This window comes from Ascidiella aspersa, chromosome 3 (genome assembly GCF_963924565.1).
Source record: "Ascidiella aspersa chromosome 3, kaAscAspe10.2, whole genome shotgun sequence".
NCBI lineage: Eukaryota > Metazoa > Chordata > Ascidiacea > Phlebobranchia > Ascidiidae > Ascidiella > Ascidiella aspersa.
The window spans coordinates 25,390,643-25,415,136 of NC_139449.1; the positions used below are offsets into that span (position 1 = coordinate 25,390,643).

General features: G+C 41.0%; 1 protein-coding gene across 1 annotated transcript; it reads right to left on the reverse strand.

The window, feature by feature from the left end:
- Positions 1-4,088: 4,088 nt before the first annotated feature.
- LOC146161113 (kielin/chordin-like protein) lies at positions 4,089-19,931 on the reverse strand. The gene is made up of 10 exons (XM_083385423.1): positions 18,759-19,931; positions 14,725-14,901; positions 13,812-13,961; positions 11,147-11,236; positions 10,797-10,919; positions 10,051-10,224; positions 9,392-9,601; positions 8,292-8,480; positions 6,050-6,235; positions 4,089-5,360 (listed from the first exon to the last, which is right to left on the reverse strand). The coding sequence occupies exons 1-10, from the start codon at positions 19,027-19,029 to the stop codon at positions 5,119-5,121; spliced, it is 1,812 nt and encodes a 603-aa protein (XP_083241549.1). The 5' UTR covers positions 19,030-19,931; the 3' UTR covers positions 4,089-5,118.
- Positions 19,932-24,494: the final 4,563 nt, after the last annotated feature.

Genomic DNA, 24,494 nt, shown 5'->3' on the forward strand with positions numbered 1-24,494 from the left:
TGTTTTGCGGTGCATGGTGCAGTCATCACCAGCATCCTTACTGAAGACACTATAGAATACACGCCAGACATCAAACTTTGGTGTGTTTTATTTTTTCGCAACCTTTTTGTTTATATATAAAGTATTGTGCGCTAAATATTTCTTTTTCGCCTTACAGAAAACCTGCACCGATTTCTCTACTGTTTTGCTTTGTACCGTGCGAAAATTGTACGTTCGCTATTGCCCTTGTAGAGGCAAGCAATAATAGAAAGAAGTGCTGAGTATTGCAAAGCTTGATTTCTACAAAAGTTTTCAAAGTATCCCGTCTTACAGCTGGTGAGGTTGTCCCGTGCAGCATACGAATTAACGTCGCTCGGCAAGCAGTGCCTGCGACTCCCGTCGCACCACAGTGCAGCCTAAGTGCTTTCGACACGCTCAAGTTCAGCATGTTGTGCCCCTTACGCTCTTTGTTTCCGTTGTACTGAAGCACAACGCATCGTGCCTACAGGGCTCTGCTTAATTTCCTGCAGAAGAAAGATTTTTGTTGCACTCTGTTTTACCCTTTGAGCTTTGAGCCGAGGCTTTGTTTCTTTGATACGTCATATTGCTTTGTTCTCTATTGTTGCCTGAACTACAGCTCATTGCGCATACACCATGGATCCCATTATTGTCGCATGGCAAGTGCTAAACCGATTGTACCTAGACGTCGAAAGTGAGATGACGCAAGCCGAAGGCCGCCCTGCAGTCATCTCGTTGTTACCGGATGTCAACGCCCAATACCTTCATCTTACGTCTCTATGTGGCATTATCCTCGACAACTAAGTCGTGCCAGGATCCAGCTCTACAAAGGCACAGTGTATTATTGGCTACACTGAATTCCAAAGGCACGTTCAAGAGTGGCTCGATCGCGTGAGAAGTTCTTCTGCAGGCCCATTACGACTGTAGCTTCCTCGAGGCAGAGCAGGACTCGACAGCGTGAGAGCCGAAAAAGGTTGGAAATCGCACACCTTACTAGAATACACGAAGAGGAGCGTCTCGCATCGCAAAAGCAAGTCGCCGAGCGACAACGTCAACGACGGACAGAAGAGGCAAATAAAGAGGCTCAACGTCAGGTAGAAGAGGCGAAGGCACTGGAGCTTGAGTTTCAAGAAAGTTTACGCGAGACTCGTCATCGACACGAGCTATCGGAGCTGGAAGCTGCCTGCGACAAGGAGGAATGTAACTGCGGCTCTAGCCGTCGAAGAGGGCTCTCTCAGTGCGACTATTCGAACGCAATAAATCCGATTCATCCTTTAATATCAAGAAAGGAAGAAACTGCGTCAAACTGCGGTTCAACTCGCCGAAGAGGCCTCTCGCAACGCAACTTTTCGGGTTCACTAACTCCGCTTCTTCCCGGAATCGAGTTTCCGCACATTTCTTCTTCTACTTCCAGATGGAGCGGTCCGGCGAGTCTTGCCAATGTTCCCCGTTCAACTCTTTCCGCTTCCGTTGCAATTACGACTATGAACAATCGGAATCCGAAAGATGGGTTTGAAAGTACTCTACAAGATTTGTACAACCGCTACGGCAGCCACACATAGTAGCTCGTTGCTGCGAAAGTCAACGAACAACCCAAGCTATCTGCTAACGACGCCGAAGGTCTTTAGGAATTTGCCGTCGTTCTAACCAACTGCTGCGCAGCCCTTGAGCAAATACGCGGCGCCTCTACAGTCGATTCTGTTGGCGCAACTAAATTGCAGGAGCGATGGGTGACCGTTTCTCTACAAAATACAACCTGTCGAGTTGCAGCATTTTCAGACTTTTCCGAATTTGTTAACCTCCAAGAGTCTATTTGTTGGATCAACACAAAGATGTCGCCCCTCCTAGCAACAAAGCTGCTAGCTTCAAGTCGTAAGAGACAGTTTGCTACATCTTACACCGCCGTCGTCGCACCAACTTCTACTGAGAACGAGGCTGTTCCACAATGTCCGCTTTGCGAAAAATCCCATCGCCTGGAGGACTGCGAAGAATTTCGTCGAAAGACCATCTCCGACCGAAAAGAGTACCGTCAATAATACGACCGAAGCTCGTCAAAGCTCTGCATCGAAGGATATGAAAACCAAGAGGCAACTGCTGCCTGCATATCTAGACATGGTTCCAGTATGCGTTCGACCTAAAGACAAAGAGGTCCAAACCTATGTGCTGTTGGATTCCGGTTCTAACACGACGTTTTGCGAACGAAAGTTGGCCAGCTTACTGAACGCTACTTCTACTGAAAGGTCAACAAGCATCCACTTAAGCACGTTGGGTTCCGAAAAGCGGGAAGTCAATACAGCGTCAATATCGCTATCAATACGCCCCTTGGAAGGCTGTGGGGAGATCTTCTTACCTGAAAGGTTGCTCATTGACCAACTTCCCGCAAAGCCAACTGTTGCCCCACCTCAATACGAATTGGATCGGCATGAATACCTCCGCGGTGTTAATTTGCCATGCATTACTGGCGGGTCAGTAATGCTACTGATCGGCAACGACAACGCTCTTGCTCATCGATGCCTGGAGAGTCGTTTTGCACCAATCCCTCGTCATCTTCGAGACGCCACCAAGACGCCATTTGGCTGGTTTTTAAAGGGGCCTTCACTTGCAGGTCCATCAACCGAGGCTGGCGCTAACTTCCTGTTAGAACTCGCAAGCGCTCTTGTCATTGACAAGGGCAAAGTTATTCCCTCGCCGCACGAAACTGACGTAATGAACATGGATTTTCTCTTGCGCTGGATAAGCAACCACAAGGAAGCGGCGGAATTCGGTTTGCAGCATTCCAGAGAAGACGTTGTAGCTTACAACATGATGTCTAGAGTGGTGGAACTTATAAACGTTCACTTTTAGCTTCCTCTTCCAAGGAAGAACGACTCTGCAATCCTCTCTGACTGTTTACAGATGGCACGTCGACGTTTGACAAGTTTGAAGAAACACTTTTCAAACGACGAAAGGCTACGCGAACGATAAAGTTTATGCAGAAGAATTAAGTACCGCTGATCGAATTAATACGAAGAATCGCAATTGGTGTTTACCGCACCGTCCATTTATAAATCCACGGAAGCTAATGAAAGTCTTTGTCACGCCTCGAGACCGTGACTCTCTGCGGTTCCATGTCCAAAACGCCCTGCCCACATCGCATGACTGTCCATGTTTTTGGCGCCCGATATTCTCCAAGCTGTGCAACATTCTGCTTGCGGAGTGCACACACTGTTTATATAAGTGGAAGACGTTGTCCTGCCCATTGACGTTCCTTTGGAAGCCGGAGAGGACCTATCTCTTACTTCAAATCACTTGTTGAAGATTAACGGCCTTCCGCCACTGGTCACAGATGCAAGCGACTGATACACCCGACACCCCTACCGACTTATACAATACGCCGCTGATGCATTTTGGAGGCGCTGGGTGACCCATCTTGAGGAACGTTGACGCGGCCAATCGCAACACTTTGCGCCACCCTACCAGCAGCCACAGACGATGACCAGTGACGATGATCCGATGTACATCCATCATTCCTGACGTCCATCCATGGTACTCCTGAGTAGCAAGCCTCCATCACGCTACATCCGTAGCAACGAACATTACAATAGCCGCGAACGGCAAAACTTTGTTTTTGTATAAAAAATATGTTACTTATCGTACCCTATTTTTGGGGGGAGTTTGTTAGTTATTTGCCTTTCGCTAATTGCTCCATTTTTCGTTTTTGCGCGCGCATAATGGCGCGACGCATCGCATAAGCACACTCACTTAATTAGGCGTGGTAGTGCGCGCCTCTCACGCAAAGAATACAATTCGCTTCTAGCCTAGAAAGAAGTGCTGAGTATTGCAAAGCTTGATTTCTACAAGGATATTTGGTAATTTTTGAGCGTCCTCTGAGGACGATTCACTTTTCTTGAGAAAAGAGGACAAATCGTCCTAAAAGTGGACATATGGTAGGCCTATAATAAACAACAATGCATTTTTTAAATCAATGTATTGCCAAACTTTTGTCCGAAAAGTATTGTTAGGTCGAAGTTTTTAGTATTTTGATCAAAACATAATCGCCTTAATAGCTATAATAAACTTTTATCTTACCTACACCACTTGATGTCAGTACAGCATAAAACTATGGCCTCAGACTCGTTGTAGCGAAATGCAGTAACGCAATGTGGAAGGCTTACAGCAGCGGTGCGGTCAACTTGTCACCAAGGTACACAGTTCCAACTTGGTTTCACGTAGCGCAAAGACCCACACTTTACATGGACAGAAATAAATATCACAAAGGCTACATGCGGCTCGTAATTCGCGGGTTTGCCACATGGCTATACAATACATCCTGTTTAAGCCCGATTGCAGTCTTTGTTAAAGCGTAATTTATTTTTTTGCGTGTAAATACTAAATAAATATCTTTGCAAAAGTACAAGCACAACTGGTGCACAAGACACATAACGCAAAAAACATCAAACATAGAATTAGAGGAACATATAATGGTCCGAAACGGCGCGGCAACATTGGAACGATAAGAGAACAGTTTAAAACAAGCTTCTGAATAGACACAAAGCAGTCTAAGCTTCTGAACGCAACTTTGCCAGTATTTACAGTTAGTCATTTTAATAAATAAGCGCACACAGCCGCGCACGCACGCGTCAAATGTTAAACGATTAAGTTCAGCCGGGGGAGTTCCAGCTCCGAGGCTTCAAAACGCAGCACAACTTAAACGAAGCGTGATAAAAACAACAACGATGATATGAACATTTGAGAGCACCTTGTGTCAATCGTCGATTTACCTGTATGAATACCCTTTATTCCGTTAAAGCAAAAGTTGAAATAAATATCAAATTATATGAGTCAAAAACTGTTTGACTTAAAAAGTAAAGCCTCAATAAGCGCCATCCCTTGAAAGTCTCTATAGATGTCAACAATTTTCCCTGGAAATATAATACCTTTGTTCCAGGCTTAAAGAAACACTTACTGTACAAAGGGTGGCGCTAAGAAGTACAATAAGAGGAAAACGATTTGCGCAACACTCCATACGTTTTCGATGTTACCCATTCTAGCAACTGCAGAGGAAAGTCTTCGCGTTTCGAAAATGCATAGGCGAGTCCGATCGGGAGAGCGAAGCAACAACGTTGTCTAAAATCCACATCTTCAAGGTGCACCCGCATTCTGCCCGTCCGCTTCTTGCCAGGCGTCGAAGATGTTATTGCACAGAGGACAGCAGAAGCCTGGTACTGTGACGTAATCGTCGCATTTAAAATCCGTGAGGCAGTCCTCCTTTTCACACACTTTCCGCGAGTTTCTGCACTGGCAGTTCGTACAGGTGTCTGGCTTCCAGGTCTCGTTCTCAGCGTAGTGCGTCTTGCCGTCGTCCGACGTACACTCGTCAGTTGCTGGGTGAAAAGGTGTAATTTTTTTTCTTTTTTCTACCATTTGTAACTTTAAAAAGGCTTCCCCTGATTTACTATATAGTGTGCCACACTAGGCGAATTTATATGGGCCAAAAAGGCATAAATAGTTGTGGACGCTCGACACATTTTTTTTATTAAGGCAAAAGAGTTATATCATTTTACAGCAGAGATTCTCATAAAAATTTACGGTCAACCTTATACTTAAAAATTTGAAATAACGTAAAATAATGTAGGACCCAGTTAATATTTCAAACAAAGATAATAATTAAATAAATCAAGGTGCAATAAAATTAATTTGTCTAACTTTCACATTTAAACAAATTATTCACTGTAACTGTCAAAGGTTTATTTATGTTATCTAACTCGATGAGAATGATGTGCTTCTGTTAGTACAATTTACTAGAAGTTAATTTAAAATTTGTTGCGCCCCCTTGAATCATTATTTGCAGATCTCAGTTTGAGAACAAATGCTTTATTGACAAACCTAATAAAATGACAAATCTCATAAGCACTAATACCGCTTTTCTATCAGACAAGAGCCGTTACCACTAGCCGGTTTTATGTCTATATTTATGACACAGCAATTTAACACACTTAAACAGCACCAAAAAACACAAAAACCTTGCAAACTAGTTAGTACACAAAACATTTTACGTATCGGTTGTTCTTACCTGGCGGTGGAGGAGAAGTTGTAGTTGTACAAGGTTTTAGTTTGCACGGTCTCGTCTTAATAAGGTTGGGACAACTAAAACCGGCTGCCGGGTGACGTATGATAGACCTGTGTTTGCTCTTTGCCGCCCCCTTTCCGCACGTGGCCGAACAAGGGGTCCACGGGCTCCATGGCGTCACTTTGCAACCTAAAGTGCATATTAAACGTGCGCGTTAGAAAGTTGAAGTTACTAAGAGTTACTACAACTGACGACGATATATGCGTAACTATTAGTATTTTGCTCTTGTTGAATAAAGTTGTTTTGGATCTTTTTTACAACCTTTGTGGTTTTGTTTGGATCTGCGCGTTAGAAAATGTTGGGGAGAATTTTATGTTAAGATAGTAATTCAAAAAAAGCGGATTTCGACAAAACGCAAGGAGTTAACCTCTTCACGCTCAACCAACATCACAGCGCCTAGACATCAACGAGAAAGGCTCCCTGCACAATACCCCAAACAGAACACAGCGGGACGGGGTTTGGAAATTATCTTTGGTTGCTTTTCGCCTTAGTGCCAACACCTCCGGTCAAAACCGTTTTAGCAACAGGTGACTTACAGCGTGACAACAATTTCCGCTTAGTATAAGCAGACTTATATTTCTTAAAAATCATCTCAACGACAAAAGCGGCCATTATGTTTGTGTAACTTTGATTTCTTTTCGTCTGTACCCCAAATGTCGCACTTGAAGGGTGGCATGATGTATAGGTCTATTTTAGACGTTTACGTTGGGGGCTTATCGGAGGCACAAATCGCCAAGGGCCTGTTCAGGTTCAAAGAGGCGTGGAAATTACAAAATGGTAACCTGACAGCGGAAAAGTGAGGTTTAGCTCATAGCGGATGTGGATTGGTCACACCCGGTCTGTTTCGACTTTATGAAACCCGTAAAAAACGTTCGATCATATTTATAATTATGCCACCTATACTCGTATTGTTTTGCCTGAACCGTAGTGTATTACAATGATTTATGACAAAATTTGCGAAAAGGCAGGTTTGTTTTAAATTTTTTTAAACCGAGTTTAAACTTCTTTTGTATAGTATTAGTTAGTGTTCTGTCAATATCCTTAAATCACCAAAAGTTAATAAATTGCGTTAACGGATTGCCGATTCACTAACATTATAATTTTAAAATATGTTTAAACTTTATTTAATTTTAATCCCTGTGGACTGCTAATTAGTGCGATTTAACTTTAAAAAACAAAGGTACGAGAATTCAGGAAGCAGTTTTAGCCGAAAATATTTTTGTTGTTTTTGTTGAGCCAGTTGGCGTTTCTCATAAATCTTTGCAATAATTTAGAAATTAAAAAACGTTAATAAGCAGTGTTTGGCTTTTAATTCAATTAAAAAAAATAGATAATTATTTCAATACCGCAGAATACGTCACGGCGTTATTACGACACTAGCCGGAGCCGTTGTTTTGCGTGTATTTATTAGACCATTTCTCTTGGTGCGTTTTATTTACCCAACAAATTACGCAGATTTGTAATCTGGAAGAACGCGCAAAACGAACAACAATGGGTCGGAGTGAAAACACCCAACATACACGTTCGCAACGCTATTTTAAGATAGAATTCGCCCAAGCGGTTGTTCGAATGCGTCATGTAAAAGAAAGCTGGTAAGAAGATGAAAATATAGCACAGTCACTACAAAACAATTTGCTGGCTAGCCCATTATGGAAAACAAAATACTTTTTGGCGCCTAGTTTTCTAAAAATTTTAAGGCAAAAGTTGTCGGAGAACGTTAACATGTTTTCGACGAAATGTTTTTTCAAGGGTTCCCAAAATCTAGAAATGTTTGTGTTTATTTATCTTGAATAAAATTTCACTTATCTCAGTTCAATCAATCAATATGATTAGAAATCAAATAATCAACATCAATATGATCAGAATCAAACACGTTAACATAGGTAAAACACAATTATAGAAAATTAAAATTTTGCATGCTCAAAGATGAAGCGTTCAATTACTAGCACGGTGGCTCAAAAACGTTGCCTGCTTACGTTTCTAACCGCAATTTTAACGAAACTTACAAACGTTTATCCGAAACATTTAAACGGCGTTTGCTACATTTTATCTAAGTTTTGGGAGATTTTTAAAATAAACTATGCAGTTCAACCTGGCAACAAGGTAGCTGGCAACAAGGTAGATTGGTTTAGCTGTATAGGCACTAAATAAAGTCTGACATATTAGAGTCAGTTTAGGCGCTTACCGTTGCATTGATGCCCGCGACAAGGTTTCACCTCCTGCAAGTGATGACAGGGCACGCTGTGAGGCGGGTGGTTCGAAGTGTTGAAGATTTGCTGGCGATGTTTTACCCCGGGTCCACACGCCTTCGAACAACTGCTCCACTCCGACCAGGTATATTCCTCGCAGTGGTCCATGTTTGGTTCTTTGTAATCTAAAAGACGAAACGTGTAAGCGTGACAAATATATTTATTGCTTTGCACTGGCATTTAGATTTATACCCGACAGTCAAGTTTGATTCTAACGGCACCGATATTAGTAGACTGCAAGCTCGGCAAATGATAGAAAAGACGTCACGATGTTATCGTTTAGGTCGATTAAAGTCTTATATGAGAACAAGTTGAAGGTCAACTTAGGTTGAAATCTTGCACAGCACATAAACTGTGCTCTGTGTACAGAGCAATGTTGGACGCTTGTAACGAAATGCCAACAAGACCAAAAATATGTCGCGGTTTGTTGTTGCAGGCATCACAGAGAAGCTATTGTCCTTTCCTGGGAGCGAACATAAAGCACTCGAAGGATTACAAAGCGATATCGGTCACAGGTTAAAGGCCTACTTTGTCACTTTATATTCACCACTTGTGCCGATGCGAAGCTAGACAAATAGCCCACTTATGTCGTAGACGTAGATGGACTGTTTCCATTCGATACATAACGCTGCTTGTTATCACACGATTTACGTACGGCGTACTGCCGTTCTACTGTTGTCACACGAATTACATAAGGCCTACGTACTGCCTTTCTACTGTTTTACCATAAAAAATGAACATCTTTCTACAAATACCTTCTGTTATGAGCAAGGTTTCTAACTTTGTAAATCAATTTTCACAGGATGTATGCGGGTGTATTTCAAAAACACACCTTAGATTCAATTGGCTGTGAAATAACGCCAGCCGAGACATCAGGTGGTTAAAAGGATGATTAAAACAAAAAAGTTATGTGTGTATTCAATAGCATTCAGTTTGCGCTGAATACTTTTCCGGGGTTTCCGTACATATGGGACGGATGCATTGCAAAGGGGTGGTTCAAAACACTGAGAATCCCATACCACCAAACTCAGTTTACCTGCAAGGAAACTTCTTGGCGAGATGTTGCACGTTCCAACATAGCACCTCATGCTTTCTTGAAAATGGGTGTCGAAACAATCGATTAGTGACGTCATGTCGTCGAGTGTCAAGTTGGCCTTGGAACGGTGTCGAATTTTTCGGCCGTTACCGCAGGTCGCGGTGCAGTGGCTCCACCGACCCCATTCGGTCACAGGACAAACAGGAATATCTAAAAACAGAACGAAAAATCACTAAGATATACACTACAATTAAGTTTCTTGACTATAGTTTTTATTAATATTTTTTGACAAAGAATATGGAAATTCGATGGATAGGCAACTTTAAGTTTTTGATGATAATAATTGCAGCGATGATGTATGTCCAAGTTTTAAGATAAGATAAAACATATGATTTTAGTAACTTAGTTTAATCGTTTAATACAAGCAAGGTTACTAGCGTAAGTGTTGGTATGGTCAACACAACAAAGGTTTTTCATTTTCGCTGCTTGTTAAAATTAAACTATCGTTGTTTGAGCGCACTTGAATATATATAACTGAGTATAAATTAATTTATTATTAAACAAATCAAAAATTGCCGGCTGGAGCCTTGGTTTTAGATATAAGCACGTAAATGCATTTTTTAAATTTTGCACATTTAAATGATTTACGCCGCACGTACTGTCGCAGTCCAAAATGGGACATTGCTGCGCCTCGCTCATGTGAGGACAAAAGGTTCCGCCGTTACGCGGAGGAATCACCACGCTTCTTAGACGCCTCCTCATACCACCTCCGCACTCCTGAATTGGACATTCCGACCAAGAGCCCCACGGTGTTACTACGCATTCGACCGCATCTGTCGGGCAAAAAGGTCAGTTTGTTTTGCTAAAAGGGTTCGAAACTCTGCTTTGTATTTGTTTAGAAGTGTGGGAGAAATAAGAAACTTTTTCTTGCGAAATCTTTTATTTTCTATTGTTTCTGTTTAAATTGAACTACGCTTAAATTTGTGGTGAAAGGAATTCCTAAATTTTGTGGTTAAAGGTACAACAAATCAGAGTAGTAGACAGATTATATCTCATAGTTTTTCAGTAATGTCCTTTTTCAAATTAAAAAAAAAATCTGACAGTTATATCTTGTAATTGTCGGCGGTTAATATTGTTTTTGGACCACCCGGAAGCCTTAGCCCTCAGGGCGTTGCTTTGGGCCGGCATCATCTGTTATTCGTCAGGCACAAAAGCATAACGTGGCTTGCATTACCAATGTTTATGATTGATTCAGCTTGGTCCGCAATGCCATACCATAAACATAAATAATGCCTACACGGATAACACAACGACTTACTTCATTGTTAGAGACACAACGGGCATAAGGGTCAGTATGAACGACTGGTCGTTTTCCTTACTGCGCTAAAACGCTAGACGAACTTACCTGGGCAAGTTTGACAGCAGTCTCCTTCTGACCCATGAAAAGCATTGGAACAATTGATGTAGGGGCACTTTTCCTCAGCACAGATACCTTTACCTCCAGCACAGTAACAGTGGGTGCACTCGCCTATAGACAAATAACCAAAACATTCTCAGCCAAAAGTATGCAACAAAGAAGATTAAGTTGGATAAAATATTTTAACTAAATCAAGCACAAATAGCAGTTTTCAATTCTAATATTAATTTACACTGAAACATGCAATTCAGAATGAAAAACAGGTTTCATATCACTTTAAAAGTATAGCCTGCAATACAAAAATTGGCAATCAATTTTAGTTTTGAGTTGCCATTTACCTTTCTTCCAAACCGAATCCGAAGTGTGATTTAATCCGTTTGCTTCGTGGCAGGACGAGTCGGGACAGATCGGGCAACAATGCCCAGGCACTGCGAAATAACATAACAAAGTTATGGTTAAAATACGACTATATGTTGATAGAATGGTAACGCGAAATTGCGCGGTGGTGACAGACAGACGGTTCAATTTGGTCAGTCAGTTACAAAACATAGACAACGACAAGGCAATACTTTTCATATGTTCTACTTGATACAATGCGATTAGATAGCTAAAACTTTTATTTATTCATAATTGGGTTTGTTTAGGCCAGCAAAACGTTTGTAAATATATTTTTCATATTCGCAGCGCAAAAGTCTAATTGTTTTTCAGATTAAAGTGATTTCTTGTATTATACAAGTTTGTTAAAAGGTTTCGTGACTTTACAATAAATACATGTTCAAGAAGCGCTTCACTTTATAGTTACCTCGGTATACATTTGGAAGTAAATTGTCACCTATAGAAAGTATACCCCAATATCTACATCCGCAGAATGTGAATGCCTTGCCAGATACAATCTGCAGAAGCTCATAACATGAGAAAAGCAATTGATCATGCAAATAACCATATCGGTGTGAAATTGGTCGTCGTTAACCGTCGGGTATGTGTGCACATTTGGCGACAAGGAATTTTAACAGGCACCGTAAGATCAGAGCCTAGCCCCTACGAATTGGTTGGCTGATTTTTTAAAGATGGCGGCTCACCGATAATCGGACAGGTTGTTATTGTCGGAGTTTTTCCATGCATCCCAAATTAACACAGTGGCCCAATCGTATTTAAGCATTATATATTATTAGCAGGCCAAAACATTAATAACTTTAAAATAAATCATTTTGGGGGAATTTACTGTTTAATAGTCGCACTGACACTCAGAACCTTGCCCTAAGGCCTAAACTGATTTTTGTTATACGACTTCGCTTCTTCTTATCATCACTAAAGTTTATAAAACCGCAGCTTATTTAAAAGTACAACCGAACAGGCCGCAATGTAAACAAGGCAATTTAGAAAAACTAGGCCTAAATCAACCCAGACTCAAGAGTTTTCCTTCCTACAAACCACAAAATAACAGTCCAAGAGTGGAACACCGGCAATTAAACAGCGGAAACCAAGACCACGCGTGAGGATAATTTAGCTCAACCCTTTATGGATTATGACGTCTATGCCTCATCGGCGCCACTGTCGGCCTCAAATTTTCCCTCGACTGAACAGCAAGGCCTAATCTCAAAAAATCCGAAGCTTTGAGTTGTTTAAGAGGCCTACTGTGCCAGAATACTGCCGTTTGGTTGTCTCATATATTACCAGTGTGAAATATAACCGTTTGAATGTTCACCTCTCAAAACCATGCGTGTTTAAATGTAAAGTAAGGTGTCAAACAGTTTGAAATACGTTTGATTTCACAAAGAAATAATTAATCGGATTTAAAAAGGTTCACTTTTTAAATACCGAAACAATTTGGACACGCGCGTTGTAACATTATCGGTTGTGTGTTGGCTGGCGTCTTATAAAATAATAAGTTGCTTGTAGTTACTTGCGCGTCGAATAAGGCTTTAAAATGGTGACTTCCCCATACCCGGAGGCGACGACAAGTCGGGAGAAAAAGACGGCGAGTGATTTAGCGTTTGCTGTTGCAACAAACAGATTCCACTTTAGGTCAGCCAGCGCGTTGCGGATGTAGGTGTGGCGAATAATGCGTTTCAAATTAAAAAAGCCTGGTGTGCTGGGACTATATTTGGAAAACGACTTTGCGTTGGGGAATATTAAAAAAAACGAGGGAAAAATAAAGGCAAAACATTATTTTTGATATGTAGTTCGTTGTGCGTTATTTTTTGTAGGGATTAAGTAATACGCAATTAAATAATGTTTCTACTTGGATAGCAATGTTTATTCACAGCATATACAATTAACTATAAAGGAGGCCGTTGTCCGGGCGACATATAGTTTATCCCCTTCATTAAGTGACATTCTCTTTTCAACAGATTTGATTTGTTGTTGGTGGACAGACGCAAGATGTTTGCGCTGATCGCGCACTTTATTACGTGACGAGAAACACGTCCAAAGCCTACGGCGATCCCCCTATTCAAATAAAACGCCACAAAGGACAAAAACGCAACTAATCGATTGAATTTTCGACCTGAGACCGAGTCTATCTTCCTCCGCCTTAAACTCCTTTTACGAACCCTCGACAGATATTTGACCACATTTGGGCGCTTTGTGACGGAACGGTGGACAAACAAACGTCAAAAATGACGAAATGGGGCGTTTATGACTAAGATAATCGATCTTTGTGACGTCGGTGAAGCAGTCGGGTAAATTGCTCATCACACCAAACGGTTTCCAACACAAAGCTATAAGCCTGAGAAATGTATGGCAAAATAATTAACGATATTTTGTTTAACTTAGGAGCTTAACAAAGTCTCATAAATTAAAGTTTTTAGCTTGAGTGACGTCACACCAACGTCATTGGCATATCGACTGACGCTTCTCGCATATTTTGTGTGTCAGGCCTGGGGAGCTAGACCGACGATAATCTGTTTTCGGATATTGTTGGTTGGATTAGAGGCGAATAAATAGCGATTGTGTAAACACTTTTGCTGTTTTCTACTTTCAGCGGGTATAGGAGCGACTTACCTTTCACTGCGTTCTTGCACTCCTTCCACTCGCAGTCCTCTACCGAGCACAGGACCTGGCCTTTGCTGCACTCGCAAAAGGTGCAGTCGTCCAGGTGCCACCTCGCACCGTTCGAAAACCAACGACCGTCGCGCGATTGGCAGATGTGCTCTGTGAAAAAGGGAATTTGAAGACCCTTAGATCTGGCTCTCCCGAATCTAGGTTCGACGACCCTGGCATATCGCCTTCTTTATCTCGATATATTACTGGGACAAGTAGGACATATACTTGACGCGCCGATTAGATGCTCGATAACTGGATAACTTGACTTTGATGTCGGTTAACAACTGGTTAGACAAAACTCCATAAAACTTTAAAAGGCAAACAGTTTCCTAAAGTCATGAAACGGACCGGGTTTTCTACTTTTTATGTTATTACAAGGCCTATATAGCAGTTAAAGAGGAATGATAAATTTTCTCAATTTTTTTTATTGGCCACCCAAATGGTACAAAAGCGAGGCTTTGGCAGCCCAATTTTCTTTACTGGCCTTTTTGTAAGCATAAAGTGAACCAAAAAATATATTACAATAGCAATATTACATTTAAATTTAATTAATAAGTCATGTATACGTATAACTTTCGTAATTTTGTCACAGTTTGCAAAAATCTTGCTCAGAACCAACAGTAATTAATCGAACCATGCGAACAATTGCATTAAGTTGGCGACCCAACCAATTCAAGTAGGTTGAAAAACAGTGAAAAAGCCAGATAAAACAAAGTATTTTCTTACTTTGCTTTGTGTATACTTACCCGACGCACAATGGACCTGCCAAGATTTCGTACCACTTCAATCCTATCACATAGCTTTTTTAACAACAGTCCGGGCATACACCGCGGCGCTAGCCACCGAGAAGTTAAGATAAAACTACACCCACCTGGACACATTGGACAGCACTCGTTCTGAACCTTGACCGGACTGGCGCAGGGCAGGTCTGGGCAGACTTGACGCTTGCATGAGACAGCGCCGCCGACGCACTGGCAATTGTGGCATTCGTCGTTGTGCCACGTTACAGGGTTCGAGTCCTCGATTCTGCCCTGTCGGCACAGCTCGTCTGCAAGCAAAAAACAAACCTGGGTCATTAACGTGTCGCGTTACCGGGGCTTAGGGGTCGGAAGGGGCCGATGTGATTGATTGGGCGCCGCCGCAGACAAACCGCTCAGTTGCTGGACAGAAAGCAGCAAGTGTCGGTGGCGAGCTCAAGGGTGTTTGCTTGTGGGCGGATCATATGGTCGGCTTACAAGGGCGCTTTGAAAAGCAGCCGAGTCCCTTTTCAAGGTGCAAATACTGCACGAAATCAAAGGGGCGATAAAGCGAGGCATGCAAAATGACATGCAAGCCGGCAAGGTGTTTTCAAAAACCTAGGATTCATGCAGGCGCTTTCAGAAGTGTGATAAAATCTGACACGTTATCTGCTCAGTGATTCAAAAGACATTACAGTTTTTGCGCTTCAAGTACAAACACATATAAATCTTCACAGGTAGCAGTAAATGACTTTTAAATTTCTGTTACTGTTTTAAACTTTGTTGTGCTTGTTGGGCCTTCGTAGTGACATATTAGATAAACAAAACATTGTATTTGGGTCTTTACATGGCCCATTGGAAAATCTGCTGAAGGTACACAAAAGGAAACGCGTTCTCCTCAGGAATAATTTTTCAAATACGCAAATGTTATTTCAATTTCAGTATATTGGGTGAAATGAAAATCGTCCGTTGAACAGTAACCATAACCGATTCGCATGCGGCCGAGCGACGGCAAATACACGCGGCGGGGCTGACACGCAAAAAGAAACCGTGCGGCGACTGCGTCATAGCGGGATCCCGTTGGCAAACATTGGAATGGCGCGCTGATATAGTTTTACGAGTAGAGCGCGGCTGGCTGCCGTGTGTACCTAGGGCGACCGCCGACGCCGATAGAGTGGCAGCCCACCTTGACAAATGTGCAAGCCAGGCGCGTTTTTCGTTCAAGGTTAACGAGAAACCGAGTAGAGGCGTTGCTAAAAAAATTAAATTGTCGGTTTCCGCCTATATATTTTCTTAACTGTTTTTTCTACCTTAAACCGTTTCTTTCTATCTTTAAAAAAGTTTAACACATTCGTGTTGGCGTTGAATTGAAATTTTACCGGACGAATAAAACCCGCTAAATTTGCTAGCACGACGCCTGCTAATTTCTGTCCTAACTGTTTTTCAATAAATTTAACCTGCCTTACTATCTCAGGACGTATGCACTGTTCTCAAGGGCACATCAGTGTGTTTATTTACCCGTATGGATGGATGTGCTGGACACTAATAAACGTTTTATTAAAAATCCCACAAGTGAACAAGTTGACTAAATTAACGACAATTTCAACCATTGTTCAATCCTTGAAACCGACCCATAGATTTATAGTAATTAACAAACGACCTGGACCTGATATACATTTTTTATTCTGTGACTGTTTGTGTCATAAAGCTCTACCATGAATAGCCTACTCTAAAAGGGCGACTTTGAAATCGTTCTTCATGAGTGGTTAGCAAATTTGCTCCGAGGAAACAAGAATTGTCCCATATAACTGCAAGCAGGAAACCATAAAATATACTTTAATTTAAAATGAAACGGGATACAAAAACGGCCAGTTAAAGAGAGCAATCTTGCCAACACTGAGTTATCCATATCGACGAAAAGTGCGATCTTGGTATGTTTCGGGTAGTTTTTTTATCCAATTTAATCATTCTTTACAAAATCACTTTTGTTAAGTGAGCTTTTGTTATGTCATTTCTATAGCGCAAAATCTCATTGAGAAAATTTTATTACACAAATCAGGTACTCCACGAGCCCGTTTCGATTGTTCATAGAAATATTGAATGCGCAGGAATTGTGGAGCGTTTGGTCAATTGGCAATTGGTTAAGATTCTCTTGTTGTATTAGCGTAAAATTGTACCGTGAGCCATTAAACGAAATAGTTAGCCTTCAGCGTTAAAGCTAAACATAATTTGTAACAGACGATTAAATTAGGACCTTAAGTGTATGTCTGAAAACGACAACTAACGTTACTTTAAGCGCACTCGCCAGTCGGGCGAGAAGCTGTCTATCAGAACTCAAAGTGAGTGCAAAATCTCAACCCTGCATAATATGCAGGTAAACTTTGACAAGAAGTACTTATTAAATGATTTATACAATTAAATGAGTGAGTGGCATGTCGTTCAGCAGCAACTGAACAGTTGTGCAAAGATTGGAATACTTCGGTACTGTTACCTTACTGGATAGACTGACTGCTCATTAACTTAACCATGTAACATGACCTTGCATTTATCACACGGACGCAAAACGAACACCCTCAATTTGCCAAAAGGTGAAATATCTAAGTACTGGATACACGTTCAAAGTCCGCTATGGGGCACGTCGGAGGGCTTTGTCTTAGCCTTGTCCCGTAAACATAAGCAAGAGTTCGATGCACGTATACGATGATAGAGAACGTGCAACCTGAACCAATACAAACAACCCTCTGGAGCGAGCGTGACGGCAAAAGGGCTTGACATTGCGATTAGTTTGCGATTATGGCCACGGCACAATGCATTAGGTTGCACGAAACGCGAAGAGGGCTTCTTCATTTCGTTTTTATTTACATTGAAACGCTATTTGAAATTTTTATACGTGACAGTATAGAAATACTGAGTATAACAGATGTACACAAACCAAACACAAAATTATGAAAAAATTCTATTCACAGTAAAACTAAAACTAACACCTTGATGTAGTATATTTTTCTAGTATATTTTATGAAACAATTCTACTGCGGCTCGGTACCTAAATAGGACTTTACGAACCCATTTAAATAAATGGGTTTTACCTTCTCAGACACACTGCTTTCGTGTTTTAACGGTCGACAAACACCACCAAACTAGAGGCTTGATTATTTCTCTAAAAACAGAACTTTGGTATAAGCATTTCGTTGCATAAGCAGACCTTAAAGTCGTCGTTTTAGCCGTTTTACAAGATTTGGTAATAAAAAACATTTAGGCTTTAGGGTATATTTACAAGTTTCCTACACCTAGAAAATCTTCTATGGGTGACCAAAGGTAGATCGTAACCTTGGATGGAAGTCATAGATTTTTGGCCTCAACCGTTACGTCACCTGTCTGGTGGGTTAAACGTCTCGGCAATGGAGTGATTCACAATTGTTTATCATTCAACAGACAAAACCAACATGATCCACGATAAAAGGTGTGTGGAGAAAATGGCCTTAGAAATTTAACGTGTTTAGAGTCACTCTGTAACGGATATAGGCTCGACCTAACTTTATCGTTTACGTGTAATGCGAATGCGCGATTATATTCATCGGATAGCTTTTAGTTCGGATAAACACCGACGTGGCCCGGCTTTATCGACGGATTTTCTCGAGATCGCATTTCCGTTCGTGGTCAGTATAATATAGCCCTGGGTATTCTCGTGGTCAGTATATTATAAACCTGGGCTCGATATCACGCCCGGCTATAGTTAAAAGCCTCTTTCTTCCACATAAGTGTACTACATGTCGTCATGTGTTATATGCAGGTAAGCACCTTTTCAAAGTAGCTAACCGTGTCAGCGATTCCTATCGCGACAGAGGCTTAGGGGAGATTTGGGTCAAATTGAAGAGAGGCCCACCTGTTTCGCATCACAAGGATTCTCCTTGAGACTATACCGCTAGAATTCATTCAGAACGAATGAGGCAGGGGCCCAGCTGCGATTAAAATTCCTCACACGCAAACAGGAGGGGCAAGGCGTCTTCAATCTGAAGCGCATTTCCGTAGTTCGATTTGGGCTCCGTTAATACATGCCTTAACTCAACGCATATGTTTCAAGAGATCAGTTAAATGTGACGGAGTGTCTCGGGGAAGCACAGAAGGTTCTATTGTGTCTGGCCGTGGTCACCAAAATCAGCCGACTTACCGTAATTAGTTTTCGCCTTCACTTCAGCGCGGGGAAAAGTGAACGTCCCGTTGTTGTGCTCTTTCGAGTCGCGATGACGTTTGTGGTGATGACGTCGTTTTGAATGTGGACCTTTTTGGTGAGGGTCGTCGCCACCCACTGGCGGCCATTCTTCCAAAGTGTCCTCAACGTCCATCTCAACGGAGAGACCCTCGACTCCGTCGGGAATACGGGCGGCGTATATCTTTGCAAGGCACAGCATTACAAACACGCACAGGATATTGGTACGCATCTTACAGATCTCTCAATAATCTCGAAAACCTAATGCTTAAAAATCACGCTGAAGAAATAACAAAAAAAAGGTTAGAACTATACTCAGCACGATGTGTACGTTATTTCATCAGGTGGGCATTATCAAAGGACATAAACAGATCCAAGATTCAATTCGTGTGAGTGCATACCTCTTTTTTCATAAAAAAAGTAGTAACCTTTTATAATACGACGTCATAAAACGTATTACCTTAATAAACCTTTCGTTTTCGGTCGAACGTGCGCAAATGTGCAACTGCTTTCGAGTCTTAACACATTGAATTAGATTGCGCCTAAGTGTTTAGCGAAACGTTAATTTAGTTGATTCTTTAATTTATTAAGGAAGCGTGACACATTAAACACATACTAAAAATTCGAACTTTGCTAGATACAAAATAAATTACCAAAATGAATTTGGAAACAGTAATTGAGGCCATTTACCCTACAGATTTGTAATTTTAACCGTTATTTTATCGGTGTTATGTTATGGTGTGATAACAGGAGAACATATGCGCGAAATCAACGCATTTGCATAAATCAAGTTGTCAAACTTCCTTTAGAAAGTTTATGGGTCCTACAAAAAAACTAGAAAGCCAAATACGGTTCACGACAGCATAAAACAATCATCTTGAATAATTACTTTGGTGTGCTTTAAATATAAAACTTGTCTAAAATATACAGCACAATAATAAATATTTCAGAATCATATAATCTAATTTATTTTGTTAAAGAGACATTTTGTCACTTTCATGACACGTAGAGTCGTGCCCTTATTTAAAACAACCTTAAACTCTTCTTGTACTTTATTAAATACTGGCACTTGACGATTCGAGTCCCAAGCAAATTCATTTCGGCCGAGGTTACTTTTGTGCTACTTCCTTTAGGGGCGACACAGCTGTGTTGGATTTGGCTGAACTACCTATGCTATTGGCAACAAATCACGACGAAAAAAGAAACACACTGAAGGGCCGTGTGTCGTTCCACAAAGCATAGACACTCAAAATTCTGTACTCCATTATTATGCTGCAACTTCCTACCAACAGGATCTTCCGTAAACTGAAGTAGGCTGTCGAGCGGCCGTTTATGGTTCGCTGCCTACATGTTATGGCAGGTATTTTATCGACGTTAAGGCATCGCATCCCCACACAGAGCTAATTCGGTCGTTATACTCTCTCTCTTTCTTCAGCGGCTCACGCTTTACAGGCTTACTAAAGCAAACAGACATCGGGTAGCTGATAAAGCGGTCTTTGCTCAAATGCGTATTAGTTTCTCATCTTGTTCTCTGAACAGTGACAACGAAAGCAACACGAGCCTGGCCTTTTAAACGGGGATATGCGGTTCTCGACTGCCTTCTTTTTCTCGTGAACTGCAGCCAAATGTACAATTGAACTGAGTGAGCGAGATGGCACGCTTAGGTATTTGCACTTGAAAGACGTTGGTTTCGTTGTCTGGTGTCCACCGAGTCTGACGTGATAACAAAAGACTTCAACCAAGAATACAAAGTTATTGTAACTCAAAACTCTTTGTAATGCAAAGCAATTTACTCGGGCCATAACTAGAAGAAATTAAATGACACAAGTTTTAATTTTTGCTCGCTGGTCTCCAAATCACAAGACTACATTTTATAAAAAAAATGTTTTTTCTTACAGGTCAAATCAAAATACTATATTTTCTTAACAATTTGCTATTGGTTGGTTTCCTGCAATTTACTATTTGTAGTAGAAAATAACCACAATCCCTAACGCCACAAAATTGAGCCACGACCATGTCTGCTAAGGTTTAATAAGACTTTTGCTATCTACACGACTTGTTACTGTTCAAAACTCGTTAACATATAGGATTTTCATGTAGTGCTAAGTTGAACAATAAAAGCTTTTTTCACAATCTCACACACAAAATCTGGTTTTACGCAGTCAGCATTGGGAAGGGCTAAAAGAGAATAATTTCGCCTCACTTTTAGTATCGCGTTTCCCGTACACGCATAGATGATGTCGACAAGTTAGAGTTGTTGCAAGGAGAAAGCCACCCGACGTAATCTGATAAAAGTGGCCAGCATACAGCGTCGTACAATGGGGCCTCTATTTAGTGCAACCGCTAAGAAACGGTCGTTGTATAAACGCTCAACACAGTCATCAGACAAGTCACGGCGCTTTAACTTTTATCTTTTCTCATCACGCCCCAAATTTTGCTCGTGCAGAGTAGCGGTATAGCTTGTGGCTGTCAGACAACAATACATCAGTTTAACAACGTACAGCGGTACAAAATCATCAATGCGAGAAAAATTCAATTGTCCTAATCCTGGCTGAGGTTAATTACGCTGTATTGGAAATTGACCAGCAGATCATAGCCTAATGAGGTAGTATCGATAAAACTCGTTGCATAAAAGCAAAGATTTTCAGTGGTAATAAAGTTATCTATCTATCTTAACCTGACTCCGTCTGACTAACCTAAGACACATTTTTTTGTTTTTGGTGGCAAATTGACCTCTACCAAATCTAACTGCTATGTTGAAGGTTGGTAGATAGCAGTAAGGACTGACACTGGACCACACTGGCAATAAGCAGTGCGTTTCCGCCTTGCTCGGCCACCTGCCATTTGTTGGTTGAACACGGGATTTGCGCTTATCAGAACCACCACTGTGATAAATCGTAACCTCATTCCATTCGACCACCCAAGTCGACTTAGTAATTTAGGCAAATCTAGCTGTAAATAACTTATACCAAAAAAAACTAAATAAAAAAAGAAAAAGAAAACATTTCTGCAATTTGGTCCTAATCGTTAAATTAACCAATCATTTAACTAAAGTTATATGTTTTGGGGCTTCCGTTTGCTACAATAAGTACATTTTTTATACAAATCTCCATATTTCTAAAGAACGGGAAATCCCTAACGTTATACAAAACTAACCAAAGGTACATTAAAAGAAATACCAACAAAAAAAATATAAAACAATAAAAAATTAATTTCGATGCCAAATGCTCGCTTTTCCATCCGGCTTGTTAACACTGAATCAATTTGAATAAATAATGCATCGAGAAAAAGAGTTCGTTTGGGGTCAGTCTAACCTACCAAAAAATAAGCTATCGAGCACAGCATGGAGAAGTAACCTCGGTACACAATCCAGATATGATATACGAGAGTTGTGAATATTTACTAATATGTCAAAACGCGTTTCTAAAAGCGTATGACATTAATATAATAGCAAAACCTATCGCCAGGAGGCAAAAACGTAGAATGGTCTTGCGCATTTTGCTTTTAAGCCAGCTCCGACAACGGTTCTTTGTCTGAAAAGCGAGGTGCGTGTGCCAACTGCCAAGGGCACTCCCAACACTGATGGATTATACCCATGACGCATTTTAAGACATTAAATTGCCACAACTATCTCATGTTTGCTTGGTGTATGCACATTATCTGGCGATGCATACTTTTCTTGTTAAAAAGAAGCAGGTCAACAAAGAGTAACACAATTCTTTCATCTTATCGGATTTAGGCAGTTGGTCACTTACTGTTTAAAATGCACCGCAGACTACACAACTAAGTCCACGAAACTTCGCTATATCGTCCATTCGCCGAACAACAAAACAACTAAGATTACCCGTAAAACCTCCCTTAAATCTCCTAAGAAATCCAGTGACTATGCGGTGTAAAAATGTTTGACAAACTTTATCTGATGAAGTTGCAGCCCGGAGGCAAGTTTTGTTCTCGGTTGGTGACGACTATATTATTTGTGCCGACGTCTCGTGGTGCGGTTTTGGGAATGTATACCTAATGCTCCTTTATCTTATTCAGTGTTTCTGCGCCTATTCATTATCATGTTTATTAGATTAGGGCTTGAATTTCGGTGGGGGGCAGTTTGTATTTTTTTAAAAAGGGCTATATTTCGACTGTGACGTGCTTGATACAGATTCTACGAATCCCCGAGTGTATGGTATCCATACTTTATTTTTAGCAAGCAGTGTAATTGTGCTTGGTGTCTAACTAACTTACTACATTTTTGTTGAAAACAAATTGAAAGCCACAGCATGTTTATTGCGTTTTATGTAGTTTAAAAAAGCCATTTCTCCTAAAAATTTTGTTTAGTAACAACGTTCTAACACTTAATCGGGAATTCAATGTTATGGAAAAACTGTGAAAGTGCGTTCAGTTTAGGCACGTGTTGTCCATGTTGTAATGTATAGCGTTGGTAATCTCTTCATATATGTGTCGACTTAGCTGCTACTCGTAAGCCTTGCCGTTTGCAAGTTGCGCTTGTATCTGTTGCGTATCAAGTCCTATACACGAAAATTGAAGCCGACCGTTGCTCGCGCTAAAATCCAGTCAAGATGGAGACCCACCACGACGTTTCGCTTGCTGCGAGCTGTCCGCCATCCCGAAGTGTTATTGCCGCGCGCCAAGTTGATCGTTTGTCTTCTGCGAGACAAAAATCCGGGCACTAGTTTGAGAGCAGCCGTAATTTTCGAAACGTCAAGGCGTGCGAAAAGCAAATCCGTCTTGAGCTAGCGGACGGCTTGTTCGAAACAAAAGACGATTGTATTAACCGCTGTACAGAGAAGCAATTAAATCTTTAGCCTTTGGTGGGCGTTGTTTTAAATCATAGAATTTTTTTGTATTTTGGTGCACTTTGTTTTAAATACAGAAATTTGTGTATTTTGCTGCACTTTAAACGACTAGAGTTGTTGAGTGAGCCGTGATGTAATGGTGGCATCGAGGTATCTCGCTAACATTACACATGTATACAACGACACAACGAACGAAAGCAGGCTAAACTAAATTTTCTAGGAAATAAGACCGTTTATTATATTCAAGGCCTTGGATAAAAACTTAAGGAAAATAGTTCCATTTGCCTGAAAATCCAGCAACGGTCATGAGTCTCTACACGAGTGATCCCTATACGCAATATAGGCCTTTAACCAAATTTAAGGTCTGTATATTTTCATATTTTTCGCTATTTACAGCAGCAGGGGTAGTTTCACATTTGCATCGTACTCGGTGTCCAACTTAACGGCAGCAGTTATTAAAACTAAACGCAATAATTTCTGGGCCTCGGTGATCAGTAAGGGATTTGTAAAAACGCGCCTGACCCAGACGTTACGTTTCTGCCTAAAATACGAGCAACCAACCAGACAAAGCCTGAACTGTTGAGTCATTAGCGTCTCCCGCATTATTGAGATAACGCAGGTTTACAGAAATTGATCATAACCGCAAACAACTGTTAAGAACAAAGGTTGTGTTAGTTAAATAAATGCGTCAAATAATTAAAATTAGCTCATTGTTAAATTTAGCATTTGTCTTATAACTAAATATAATACCACTATTCAGCAATGAATTAATGTTTCTTCTTTTAATGCGGCACTTCAGTTAACAACCATAGGCTACTGAAAGTTGACTGTTGTTTTTTTAGAATGTACAGTTCCCTGCAAATTCCTTAAATTAAAATATTTACATTGG